General features: G+C 46.4%; 1 protein-coding gene across 25 annotated transcripts in view; it reads left to right on the top strand.

Annotated features, from left to right (window-relative positions):
• SH3TC2 (SH3 domain and tetratricopeptide repeats 2) overlaps positions 1-12,697 on the top strand; it is a 113,198-nt gene extending 100,501 nt beyond the window's left edge. For 22 of the 25 annotated variants that reach the window (XM_041747660.1, XM_041747659.1, XM_041747658.1 and 19 more), the window contains 5 exons: positions 2,681-2,831; positions 5,998-6,120; positions 7,297-7,447; positions 9,277-9,488; positions 11,761-12,697. In XM_041747660.1, the coding sequence (XP_041603594.1) occupies positions 2,681-2,831; positions 5,998-6,120; positions 7,297-7,447; positions 9,277-9,488; positions 11,761-11,952 (829 nt within the window). In that variant the 3' untranslated portion in view covers positions 11,953-12,697. Of the gene's footprint in view, positions 1-2,680; positions 2,832-5,997; positions 6,121-7,296; positions 7,448-9,276; positions 9,489-11,760 lie in introns of those variants that run through there. The other 3 variants (XM_041747656.1, XM_041747655.1, XM_041747670.1) reach the window with 3 other exon arrangements.
• Positions 12,698-12,958: the final 261 nt, after the last annotated feature.

Raw genomic sequence — 12,958 nt, 5'->3', positions numbered from 1 at the left:
ACCTCCCATGTTCAGACCTCAACGCATGTGTTTTTACTAGACATCACGGATCAGGTGTACATGTTGTACATGTCTCTGGAAAATCTTGCATGCACAAGGGGTCTTGATGGTGCTGTGTGAATAGCTAGGCTTCTGTAAGTCTTGCCTATCCCTATGGGGTGTTTCTTGGAGAGAAATACTGATCTCTCATCCACAGTCATAGTGAGCTCAGAGAGAAAAGGTCTAAGAAGCAAAGTTCCACTCTTCCTCTATAATTGACTTCTTCGTAATAAACCTAAATCTTGTTCCCCAGGGGTCTGAAGAAAACAACCATAGCCTAAGGGTCTCCCAGGACAGCAAATGGTAATAAAGAAAAGCAGAGCAGGAAATAGGAGGATGAGATATATGAGTCCTGTCTTTATCAACTGTTCCAGTGGGAGTTGGGAGAGCAGGGCTTGGAAACTCTGCTTGAGGTCTGGGGGTTGGGGAGGAGTAGGGGAGGGAGCAGGCAGGAGAAGTCAGGCCTTCAACAGTAAAAGAGGCCTGCATTTATCCTAACTCAACCAGGGAGGCTGGCGACCAGCTCAGCCCTGCGTGCAGCTTCTCAGCTCACGGCATGGTCTCAGCAGCAAGTCTGATATTCTAATACTTGAGAGAAGGTGGCCCGTGCCCATCCTGGGTGTCATAGCAAGAGCTGGGCAGAGGGGAAAACCTGAGTTCTTTCTTCTCAAGACTTGCAAGGGCCACATGCCTGGCATTTCCTCTAGAAGACCAATAGCTGTCTCATTACCAAGATGAATCAGGGCCTCACTAGTCAAAGGTGATGTTTGTTTCCATCACTGTGTACCATAGGGTCTGAGGCTGAATTGCTCATAATGAGGTTCGATGAGGCCCTCCTAACTGTTCATACACTTGGTTGATGATGATAAGTGTTTCTCAAAGGATCTATATGGTTTGGAGCAATGGTTGGTTCTCAGACTTTGGTGTGCATAAACAATAACATGGGTGAATTAGAAATCCAGATTCAGGGCTTGAACCTGTAATTATTTGGACCTAGTAAGTCTGAGATAGCTCTAGGAGTCTGTGTTTTTAATAAACTCCCAGAAAATGCTGCTGCAGGAGCGCCACAAGTCTCAGAGGAATGTGGGCACTGTGGGATGTGTTCTAGGCTGAGACTCGGGAGAAGGGAGTTCTGGCCTCAGATCTTCCCCAGACGTGTTGTGAAACCTTGTGCAAATTACTTCCCACCCCTGCACCTGCACCTGTTTCCTCTATAACATAAGGGATTGGATCTGCAAGTCTCAACCCATGTTCACAGGGAAGTTGCTACTGAGCTTTGATAAAATGCTTCCAGGGTGTCCCAGGCTAGCACGGCATGTCAACATGTTGGGGCCACTTTGCCTGTGTACGGATTTTTTTAAAAAATATTTATTTATTTATTTATTTATTTATTTATTTATTTATTTATTTATATTTTATTTATTTATTCATGAGACACACACACACACACACACACACACACACACACACACAGGGGCAGAGACACAGGCAGATGCAGAAACAGGCTCCATTCAGGGAGCCTGATGTGGGACTTGATCCTGGATCACACCCTGGGCCGAAAGCAGATGCTCAACCGCTGAGCTACCCAGGGATCCCTGTGTACGGATGCTTTGTTTTGTTTTTTTTTTTTCTGTGTACGGATGTTTAAAAAGCTTCTGGGTGATTCTAGTTGCTGGAATGGAGAACTGCTAGATGGTGCCCAATGTTCCTTCTTGTTCTAGAATTCTGAATCTGTGCCACACTACATTACCTATGCCTCATTTCTTCATTAATCCCTGTCATGGGGGAAGAGTTTTCTACATAAGACAATTTTCCAGATAATTAGAGTCCTCCATTAAGCACCAACCTTTTAAAACTTTTGCCCTTCTTTGATTTTTCTTCTTAAACAAAACATCAACATCTTTTTGATGATTTTAGGTCACCACTATGATCATTGGTTTGTGCATTTATTCAATAACAATGCATTTGGGATATCCTGTGTGTTAGGTGCTCATGGGAAAAAAATGTCATAGTATAGCTAAAAGGTGGATGGGCCATGGGCCATAATAATAAAAGTGACAACTACTGTGAGCATTCACCACTGTTACTCTGTGGGGGGCACTGTTCTGGGCACTCCAACCTCATCTCTCATTTAATCCTTACAACAATCCTCTGAAGGCAGGTACAAAGATACTCCCATTTTACAGATGGGGAAACTAAGGCACAGAAAAGTTTTATTTTTTTTTTTATTTTTATTTTTTTTTATAAATTTTTTTTTTTTTTTTTTTTAATTTATGATAGTCACAGAGAGAGAGAGAGAGAGAGGCAGAGACACAGGCGGAGGGAGAAGCAGGCTCCATGCACCGGGAGCCTGATGTGGGATTCGATCCCAGGTCTCCAGGATCGCGCCCTGGGCCAAAGGCAGGCGCCAAACCACTGCGCCACCCAGGGATCCCTGGAAAAGTTTTATATGTCAAGTTTGCACAGATGTTTGAAGCAGAGCCAGGATTCAAATCAGGCCCCAACCTCTCCGTGTGATCAGAATCAATGTTGCTCCCTCCCAGAACCTCAGTTTCCTCTAGTGCTGAGTGACTCCGAGGCCCCTGGGAGGGGTCCCTGGACTCACACCTAATGGGTCTGTGTCTGCCCCCACTCCTGCCAGGTCTCTCAGGAAGTCTCTCATCTGCATCAAGGAGAGCCTGCGTATCTTCATTGACCTTGGGGAGAAAGACAAGGCTGCTGAGGCCTGGCTCGGAGCTGGGCGACTCTACTACCTCATGCAGGAAGATGAACTGGTGGAGCTGTACCTGCAGGTAGGCCTCCTGGAGCTCATATTCCCACTTGGGCCTCTGGGGGAGACAGCTGTATCCTCCAGAGTGACCATCTGTAGCTAGAGAGAGGTGGTGTCCATGCTGAGCCTTAGAGGGAGGGTTGACCCTGGGATGTGTCCCAGGCACAAGATAGAATCCAGGGTGGTTGGCTGACCATCAGTCCCCAAGTCCCAGATACATGTGTGAGTTCTCAAAGAATGTAGTAGGAGACTTGCTCATTTGCCATGTCAAGTAGATAATTTTTTGCTAAGCTCAACACACACCTTGACTTTGGGGTTTTGCTGCAATATGAGACAAGGTTGATGTGTGCAGGGCATTAACATTATCGTCCTCTTCTAGTCTTTTTGTTTGTGTCCCTTTAATACCTGAGGTATGGTGAGTGTAGTGATGAAAGGCCTGGGCTTTGGAGAGAGACAGGCCTGGAATCCAATCACAGGGCCATTGATCACGGGCTGTGTGACCTTGGGCTTGCTACATCAGCTACTTCCAATACATCACAGGGCCTCAGTGTCTCATGGATAAACCCTATCTCTTAGAGTCAGGGTTAGGTGTGTCACTTGCATAGTAAATGCACATGCAAAGCAATCATCTCCTAAGTGCATGGGACTTAGTAAATTCTTAATGAATGGTATTTTATTATTATTAAAAATCTATTATTACTATTATTGTTATTAAATCACTTGGATTTTTCTTTTTAATCATCATTTCTATTGTTTGCACGATGCTGACATTTTATATGACTTGTTCCATTGAAAATATACCAATTATCTTTTCTTCCTTCCCATTTTTTATTTTCTCCCTTTTTATTCCCCTTATTACTTAAACTCACACAAACCCACTTCCACCAAGGCTTAATTCTGGCTGTGTGACATTGAGTGCGGGTTTACTATGCACAGGAGACTTTGCAAGCACATTGATTGCATAACTGCTAAAATTACACCCTCACTCCAAATGCAGCAGGAGTTTTACTCCAACTCCCATTTTACGGATGTGGCTTAATGAGCCTGAGTAACTGCCCCAGGTGATACAGCTAATAAGTAGTGAAAACTGCACACAGACAGGGTGACATAAAGCCTCCACTCCCAGCCTCTATACTATTCTACTGTGGGATGTTAGACCTGGAAGCGTTTTTTGGAAAGCAGATAATTAGGTCTTGCCTTTGGCTCTCCAGGAGGCGAGGCCCAGAGGGAGCCACTTGGGTTGTGCAGTGCTGGGCAGCAGAGCCTCCTGATGCCAGGATTCCATTTCCCTCTCTGCTTCTCTGTGCAGCTAGGCAGTAATAAGTACAGCGGGGTCTTGTCCCAGAGACTCACTGGCCAGGCCTGGTCCCAGGCCCATGCAGTCCCGGACTGCTAGGACTGCTACCTGCTGTTCCACAGGGTCAGTCTCAACCTCAGGCTCTTTGCAGTCCCATAGCTGTGCTGCAGATGCTGTGGGGGGTACATCCTCCCCTTTGGCTTCCTCCCTGCCTTCTGTTGAGATGCAATAGGGAAGCGCTTTCGAGAGATAAAGAGGTCCTGGGCGCTAGGAGAAGGGTACGGGGCTGGGAGACACTAACATTTTTTTGCTACTATTATGTAAGTGCAGAGTTTCCTCCTCCTTTCTGAGCCTCTGTTTTTCAGCCCTCTTCTGGAATCTCCTGGATTCTGTCTATGACAGAGCACTCCTGTGGTCTCCGGCTTGCTTCTCAGACAAGTCTTCTCTCCTTTGCTGACTTCTTTCTGTTAAAATGTAGATGTTCCCCCAAACAATCTCTCTCCCTCTTCCCCCTCCTGCTGTCTCTCCTTCCCCAACTGCCTCCCTTGGGAATCACACCCAACCCTATTGATTTATGCCCTTCTTTATTCAGATACCCTTCCCCCCACTTGCACATTTAACTCTGCTGGATATTGTCATGTGGATAATCTCAGATTCAATCTGTCCAAAGATCAATCTCACTCTTGCTTCCCTCACCCAACCATCTTTTCTTCTAGCGTGCTTTTTTCCAGTTGCCTCAGCCGAAAACTCTAGAGTCAGTGACTTCTTTATTCACTCACTCACTCACTCACTCACTCACTCACACTACAGTATTCTTTGAGCATCTACTCTGCCAAGCCCCAAGTACCTGGGGCTGTGGCAGGGAAGAAGGGAGTCACATTTTCTCTCACGGCATTCAGTTAGCTGGGGAGAAAGACAGTGGACATAAGATGACACAAGGAATTAACTGGTGAGTTAAAATTGAGATGAGGTGCTGAGAGAGAAGCCCGGAGACTAGCTTCAAGGTGCATCCTGCATCCACACCCTCTTGTCCTAGATCTGCTAATGTTTTGGTTCAGGGCATTGAGGTTCTGGATTTGTGTGTAACCTCGAAGTCTGTCCCTTCCTCAGCTCTCATCCATCCTCCATGTGGCTGTCCAACTAATTGTCCCAAAGGGCAGATCTGCTCATCAAACACACCCTGCGTTTCTCCATCTGCAAATTGTAGGTGTTAGATGAGATCACTGTTTTCCAGACTGCAGCCATGTATGGATGAAGTTCATGGTTTTATCACCTTCATGTATTTTCTGTACCATTGTTTCCTTTGGCTCAACTTCAAATCAACTTAGCTTTCTACACTAAATAACACTATCTGAAATCACAGGTGTGGATGTATTACCAATCTTTTTCTTTAAAACACATGAAAATAAATACTTTTTTAAAAAAGATTTTACTTATTTATTCACAAGATACACACACAGAGAAAGAGAAGAGAAAGAGACAGAGAGAGAGAGGCAGAGACACAGGCAGAGGGAGAAGCAGGCTCCATGCGGGGAGCCTGATGTGGGACTTGATCCTGGATCTCCAAGATCAGGCCCTGGGCTGAAGGCAGCACTAAACTGCTAAGCCACCGGGGCTGCCCAATACTTAACTTTCAAACATAAAATGTTCGTTTAGGTACTGTTAAAAGTCATCTCTAAGGTACCAAAGTAATCTCTCATACCACGATGGGGAAGTGCCAGACCAAGGAATTACAAAGGCTTCTTGTGGGCCCTATGAGCATGGAGGACAATTCAGTGTTCGGAGGATGTGAGCAGAGGCTTAAACCAGGTGGTCAGGATCTTGCTTCTACAGCTCATGTGGACATTTGGAAGTCCTCTCTACCTTTGACACCTGTCTCTGTCCCATCCAGGCAGCCATCCAGAAAGCCCTGAAGTCTGAGGAGCCGTCTCTGGCTCTCAAACTCTATGAAGAAGCAGGTGACGTGTTCTTCAATGGGACCCGCCACAGGCACCGTGCGGTGGAGTATTACCGAGTAAGTCCTGGGCTGCACAGTGCGTGAAGCCAGGCCTGGGCACAAGTGTGGGCAGGGACACATGGCCTGGGGTCCCTTTCCCTTCTCTCACTGGTATTCCTTTTTCTTTTCTTCCTCATTCAGTACCCACATGTTCTCCCTTTTTTTTAGCCAACAGATTCTCAAAGAAGGGGTTGGTCAACTGTCATTCCTAGGCTTGATAAATGATCCTTTCTGAGAAAACACATCAAAATAACTACATCTCTTGGGTGCATGGTATTTTACAGCTTCTTGCACACTTCTGTGTTTACCAGAATGTTCCGTCTACCACCTGTGGCATGGTGGGAGATGTTGGGTCCAAGGATGAACACTTTCGTTTTACTTGTTTTTGTTTTACTTTGTTTTTATTAAGTGTGCATTAAAATATATTTTAAAAATTAAAAATGTGTAACACCCAGCTCATCAAAACCGTGATTTCACAGATGTTATTGCAAAGATGAGGCAAAATAATAAGAGTTAATTTAAAAAATAATGGCAGTTAAATAATTGTGCAGATGTTAAGCAAGTATGTCAAAACTATAATTGATCATCACTGACTGAAGGATGGAAAGCTCATCATCTTGTTTGACCTTAGAATTTCATTTATTCATTCATTTGTTTGTTCAGCTCTTTGTTTAGTCATCAAACATTTATCAAACACCCAGTATGTGCCAGGCACTGAGCATGTTCCTGCCTATTGAGCTACTCACTGTCATATGCACTTTATAGATGAGAAAATTAAGTCTAGAGAGATGAAGTGACCTACTTAAAATTCTATCATAATAAAAACAATAGAAGTGACTATTTATTGGGCACTCTCAGATACCATGAGCATACTCCACAGATTGTGCTGTGGGTGCTAATGGAGCATGTGGCTGGGAGGTGAAGAAGTTCCCATGTGGCTTCGAGAAACATCATCTTCCTTTTCCTGATCTCCATTTTTTTAGTCTTAGGAGGCCTGGTGATCTTTAATTCTCCTACTTCTAAAATCTGGGCAGAGCAACCCGAAAAGGACCAGGAGAATGAGCTGTGACAAGCCATGCATGGAAACATGGCCACTTCCCCCAACCCCTACCGGCAGAATGTAAGCCCCCCTGGAGTATGGTCTGTACCAAAGATTCTTAGCTGGATTAAGCTTCCATGTGCTTCTGTTCTCAGGCTGGGGCTGTTCCTCTAGCAAGAAGGATGAAAGCCATGAGAACAGAGCTGCGGGTTTTCAACAAGCTGACGGAGCTGCAGATCAGTCTGGAAGGCTATGAGAAGGCTTTGGAGTTTGCCACCCTGGCGGCCAGACTCAGCACAGTCATAGGTAGGTGGTCCTGGTGGTCTGCCATATTGAATGGGAGGGCCAACCACTTATCCAACCGTGGGGGAAAGCAAAGCAGTAACAGCAGAGACTCTGGAATTGGACTGTGTGGGTTCAAATCTTGAGTCCAATTGTTCTAGGCGTCTTAACGATAAATGAACTGCTTAATGTCTATAAGCCACAAGCATGTCATTGGCAAATCAGGATTAAAAATAGCACCCACCTCATGTGGTGGTTATGAAGACCAGTGATGATCCACGTAAAACCCACAGCACAGTTCTGTGTACATAAGTCTTTGCTGAGTGCGACCTGTGCCACACTGATTATTATACCACCGTTGCTATTATTCCGCAGTGCGGGGTAGATAGTACTTTATCCTATGCACAGCCAGTGCCCCTGTTACCCAAGGTCTCTGCCCTAAATTTTTAATCGGTTGATTGTTAGTCCAAAGCACATTTTCCATGCAGAATTGCAAAGTAAATGAAGATCAGATTCTCATGAACTGAACTCACTGTGTAGCTGAAAAAGCTTGCAATTTCCAAAGAAGCTAGTGTGAAACAATGTGCACCATTAAAACAGGAAAAAGGCAGAATTAAAAAAAAAAAGATAAAAAAAAAAAAAACCACCCTCCCCTTGAATGCTGGTCTTAAGGAAAAGCAGGTTTGATTAGAGAAGGCTTGATTCAATGTAGGGGCAAATGGAGTCTTCTGAGATGATTCCAGAAGGGGCTTCTGGGCATTCTCAAAGGCCGGAGATGTGGATGGCACTGGACTTTATTGTGTCTAATTGCACTTCAGAGTTCTCTCTCTCTTTTTCCTACCTTTTTCTTTACTGCAGAAAATCTTATCTGAATGACAGTCTGCTATCTCAGGAAAGGCCATGGGAGCCCCAGGCAGCTCCCTTTCTGAGCACTCTTTATCCTTCCCTGGACAGAAGCTGAAAGGAGGCTATATCCACTCTTTTATGCACTTCCCCGAGACTGGATTTTTCCATATCAGAGAGTTTTCTCTCCCGTGGATTTTTTTCTTTCATTTCTGGCTTTTGTCTCTTTGAAGCTTAAAAGTGATGTTTTTTAGACTGCATCAAACAGCCACCTTGCAAATATTCCAAAAACACAATGGGAAGCCTTTGTTCTCTTTAAAGGGCCACTTTGTGTTAAAGGAGTTGGTTATTAAAACAACAGACCCACCAAAAACCAAAACAACAAATCATAGACCCATTAGAAACCAAGGTTCTAAAGCATGGATTAAAAGTGAGGGGTGGGGGTCTTTGTAGTCATCTGAGACCTTGAGCTTGTGAAGGAGCCAGAGGGTAACTGCTACTGGTGGCAGTCCCAGGGAGCCCTCTGAAGAGGGAGACTTTCATGTGGAGAAGACGTTTGTACTAAAGAGTTATTCATTACAAAGAATCTTTAGTTCCCCATCAATGTAGTCTTGTCACCATGTCTCATTACAAGGATATGGAAATAATTATTTCCCAGAATCTTGAGTTATAGAGACATCTATAATAAAGAGAAAGCTTTTTTTTCCCCCCCGGAAATCATCCTATAAAATCTTGACCAGCACACATGCTCTAAGCAGTCACTCCCAGACCCTGGTGTTTTCTTTTGCGTCACTTACCACAGGTGTAATTTTGCCTTTGTGTGTGAGATTATTTAAGGAACATCTGTGTCCTATGCGATGATAAGCCTCACCCAAGGGCAGAGACCTCCTCTGCTTTGTTCTGTATATCCCAAGCACAGTTCCTGATCCCTAGAAGACCTTCAAAAAACAGTGCAGAATGGGTGAGTGGTAGGGTGCAATGAAGCGTTGGCTGCAAGATCTGTCCCTCAGTCTTCCAATTCCTAGGAGATCAGAAGCAGGAGCTGGTGGCCTTTCACCGTCTGGCTACAGTGTACTATTCCCTGCGCATGTATGAGATGGCTGAGGACTGCTACCTGAAGACTCTGTCCCTCTGTCCACCGTGGCTACAGAGTCCCAAGGAGGCACTATACTACGCGAAGGTATATTATCGCCTGGGCCGACTCACCTTCTACCAGTTGAAGGTAAGAGCCAGGCTTATGAAGTTGCGCCAGGCTGCATTCCAACCCTATCCTCCCCTGACCCTCATCCTTTAGGGTGGAGTTGAGTGGGCCAAAATGAGGAGTCACATCTCATAGGGTGGGGAGTGACTCCTCCAGGGACACGATGGCTCTTTTCATGTAGCCCCATGGGAGGCCTCAAAGATGCTCCTGTCTACTGAGGAGAAGTATCATAGCTCTTTCTCCTTGCCCTGCTGTGTTTCCATAGCCACTTTATCTGTCAGGTCCTATGGGGACATTGCCCAGTGCCTATGAGTTCCTCAGGGGCCTATAGAAATATATGAGATGAGGGATGCCTGGGTGGCTCAATGGTTGAACATCTGCCTTTGGCTCAGGGTGTAATCCTGGGGTCCTGGGATCAAGGCCCGCATCAGGCTCCCTGCATTGAGCCTGCTTCTCTCTCTGCCTGTGTCTCTGCCTCTCTCTCATTCTGTGTCTCTCATGAATAAATAAAATCTTCAAAAGAGAGAAATATACAAGATCCAAAACAAAAGAACTGTAAACTCCAACATTAAAATCAAAATTAATACTTAACTGTGTATCTTCCAAATATTTTATTTTATTTTATTTTTTCCAAATATTTTAGATTAACTAGTCAGTCACAACATACTTCTTTTTTTTTTTTTTAAAGATTTTTTTAATTTATTCATGAGAAACACACACACAAAGAGAGAGAGAGAGAGAGAGAGAAAGAGAGGCAGAGACACAGGCCTAGAGAGAAGCAGGATTCATGCAGGGAGCCTGACGTGGGACTGGATCCCGGGTCCCCAGGATCAGGCCCTGGGCTGAAGGCGGCGCTGAACCGCTGAGCCACTCAGCTGCCCCACAACATACTTCTTATAAAGTCGTATAAAACTCTAGGAGAAACCTGGGTACATGTTAACATGTTCGAGATAGTGAGGGTGGTATCTACAAATGCAGGCATGCCTATGTCCTAATGAGGCCATAGCCCTGACTCTCCTGTTTGCTTGGCAGGAATTGAACCCAGAGCTCTTATTTTCCCAACCACTTCTAGAGCTGTATTGGTGGTCCGAAAGTCTCTGTTATAATTCTGGCCCTTGAATTTTGTCCCTGGCACCGGCTTCCCTTTACCAGAGGTCCCTGTCTGCACCAGCGCAGCCCTAAATCTCTTAATATTCTTCTGAGTCACGCCTGTGTTTGGCCCCCAGGGGAACCTCAGGGCAACTCTGCTGTCCTTTTCTTATTTGACAGACGTGGTTTCTGGCCTGAATTAATTATTGACTTACGAGGGTTAATGGGAACCAGACATCCCTTTTTGAATCTCACCCAAAGAAGCATCTGTTCCTCATTCCCACCATGTGGGGAAGGATGACAGAGTAGTGAAGGACTCCTTGGCCATCTTGCCTCTGTCCCATAGCTCCCCAGAAGTGGTTTAGGGACAAAGTGCTTGTGATCAGATCCACCCAACCAAAGGAATCTAGGGATTGCAAGGAGGAAGACTTCAACTCAAATTAGCTTTAGCAAAAAGGGTGATTTATTGGCTCAAGTGACTGGGAAGTTCAAGTATAAATTTAGGAGTTTTAGGTAGTTCTGGATGCTGGTACTCAAATGTACACATTTCCTTGCCTTTTCCTGTTTCTCTTTGCTCTGTATGTTTCTATCTCTCTCTGTCTCTTAATGTCCTGTGTGTTCAGCTATTGGCAGGCTCAAGCCCACAGCTGAAAGGGTGAGGGAACATTTACTCTGTTAGATCACCCTGAGAGGTTCCAGGGAGTGACTGAGCCCAGTCAGCTGCAGTCATTTATGAATCCCTGAGGCACCAGGCCTGGGACGATGGTGCCTCATGATTGGCTGCTCCTGGGTGAGGTGCCACCCCTGTGCCTGAGGTGTAGGGCCAGTGGAGAGAGCAGCTGGTCCACAGCAGGGCAGAGAAGGAGCACCTCCAGAAACTAGGAGAAGCGGGGGATCCCTGGGTGGCTTAGCGGTTTAGCACTGCCTTCAGCCCAGGGGGTGATCCTGGAGACCAGGGATCAAGTCCCATGTCAGGCTCCCTGCATGGGGTCTGCTTCTCCTTCTGCCTCTACCTATCTCTCTCTCTCTCTGTCTCGAATAAATAAATAAAACCTTTAAAAAAAGGAGAAACTAGGAGAAGGGGATGGGAAAGTGCATGGGACAGACAAAAGCTCGAGTTCTGAGTTCTGGCACTGCCTCTTGGCTTCTCCTGGAAATATTTGCTTATTGCTGTCTCTTCTCTGCCCCCCTGCAATGGGGTTAGGATGCCCATGATGCCACTGAGTACTTCTGGCTGGCCCTGGCGGCAGCGGTCCTGCTGGATGACAAGGAGCTGCAGGACACCATTAGGAGCAGGCTGGACAACATCTCTCGGAGCTCCCTGTGGCACAGCAGCCCCTTTGGGCGCTCCTCGGAGAGGGCGCGGTGGCTGAGCAGTGGGGGGCTGGCCCTCTGAGGGGAGCTGTGCCACATCTGACCAGTGGCCTTGGCTGGTAACCAGAGCTGCCTCCCTGCCCTGGGCTCCTACACAGGAGGGTCCATGTCATCCCCTGGCCCAGGTCCTGGTCTTACAACGGGATGAGCACAGCCCAGAGGGAGAGGGGCTCATTCCAGGTCGGCCCCACAAGGAGGGGATGACAGGGCAGGGATTGGAAGTCCTGGCTCTGTGACCAGAGCCTTCCCAGTAGACTGTGGCCCATGCACCCGTACATCCTCTGAAATGCACTTTCTCAACGTGCAGTTCTCCTAAAGAAATTGAGAGACCTTGCCCCTAAGGGGGAGCTTCTCTCCTGCCCACAGTCAGGAAACCCGGCATTGCCCTGGAGAGAAGGCAAGCCCTTAGGCCTTTGCTCCCCTCGCTGACTTTTCTCAGGGAAAGCCCCCTCCCCTTGCCGGCAGAGGAACTGGTAGTTTCTGTCTTCCCTTTCCTCAGCCAAAGGAGGTGCCACTCCTCCTGCTCTTGGGGATCGGTAGGTGGGAATTCACCATGCTCTTAGCTCAAAAGATGGCCTCAGAATGGCACAGGGCCTGGGGTCTGATGCTGATTCATCTCCATCCTGCCTGAGGCTCTGCTCCTGCCTTAACCTCCCGGAAACTCCAGGAGGCTCCCCGAGGGCCAAGGCTGAAACACTGAACACTAAGAAAACTATGACATAAATTATATGTAAATAGTGTATATGATTAAATACTGCTCATCTACATTTATGCACATGTGTCCTTTCTAATAGGGAGAGATGAGATGGGAGGCTTGAGGGATGGGTTAAATACCAAGGGATTTCAGGGAAGCTCCTCGACAAAGCATCTCTATTAGTCATCTGTTACTGCATAACACGTGGGGTGCCTTGAAACACCCATCACCCCACAGTCTGTGCAGGAAGACAGGAACTCAAGTGTGGTTTAGCTGGTCCTCTGGCTCGGGGTGGCTCACAAGGCTACAATCAAGGCGTCAGCTGCTGTCTTCT

The sequence above is a fragment of the Vulpes lagopus genome, chromosome 3 (assembly GCF_018345385.1).
Source record: "Vulpes lagopus strain Blue_001 chromosome 3, ASM1834538v1, whole genome shotgun sequence".
NCBI classification, from domain to species: domain Eukaryota; kingdom Metazoa; phylum Chordata; class Mammalia; order Carnivora; family Canidae; genus Vulpes; species Vulpes lagopus.
This window is presented reverse-complemented; position numbering and strand designations above follow the sequence as displayed.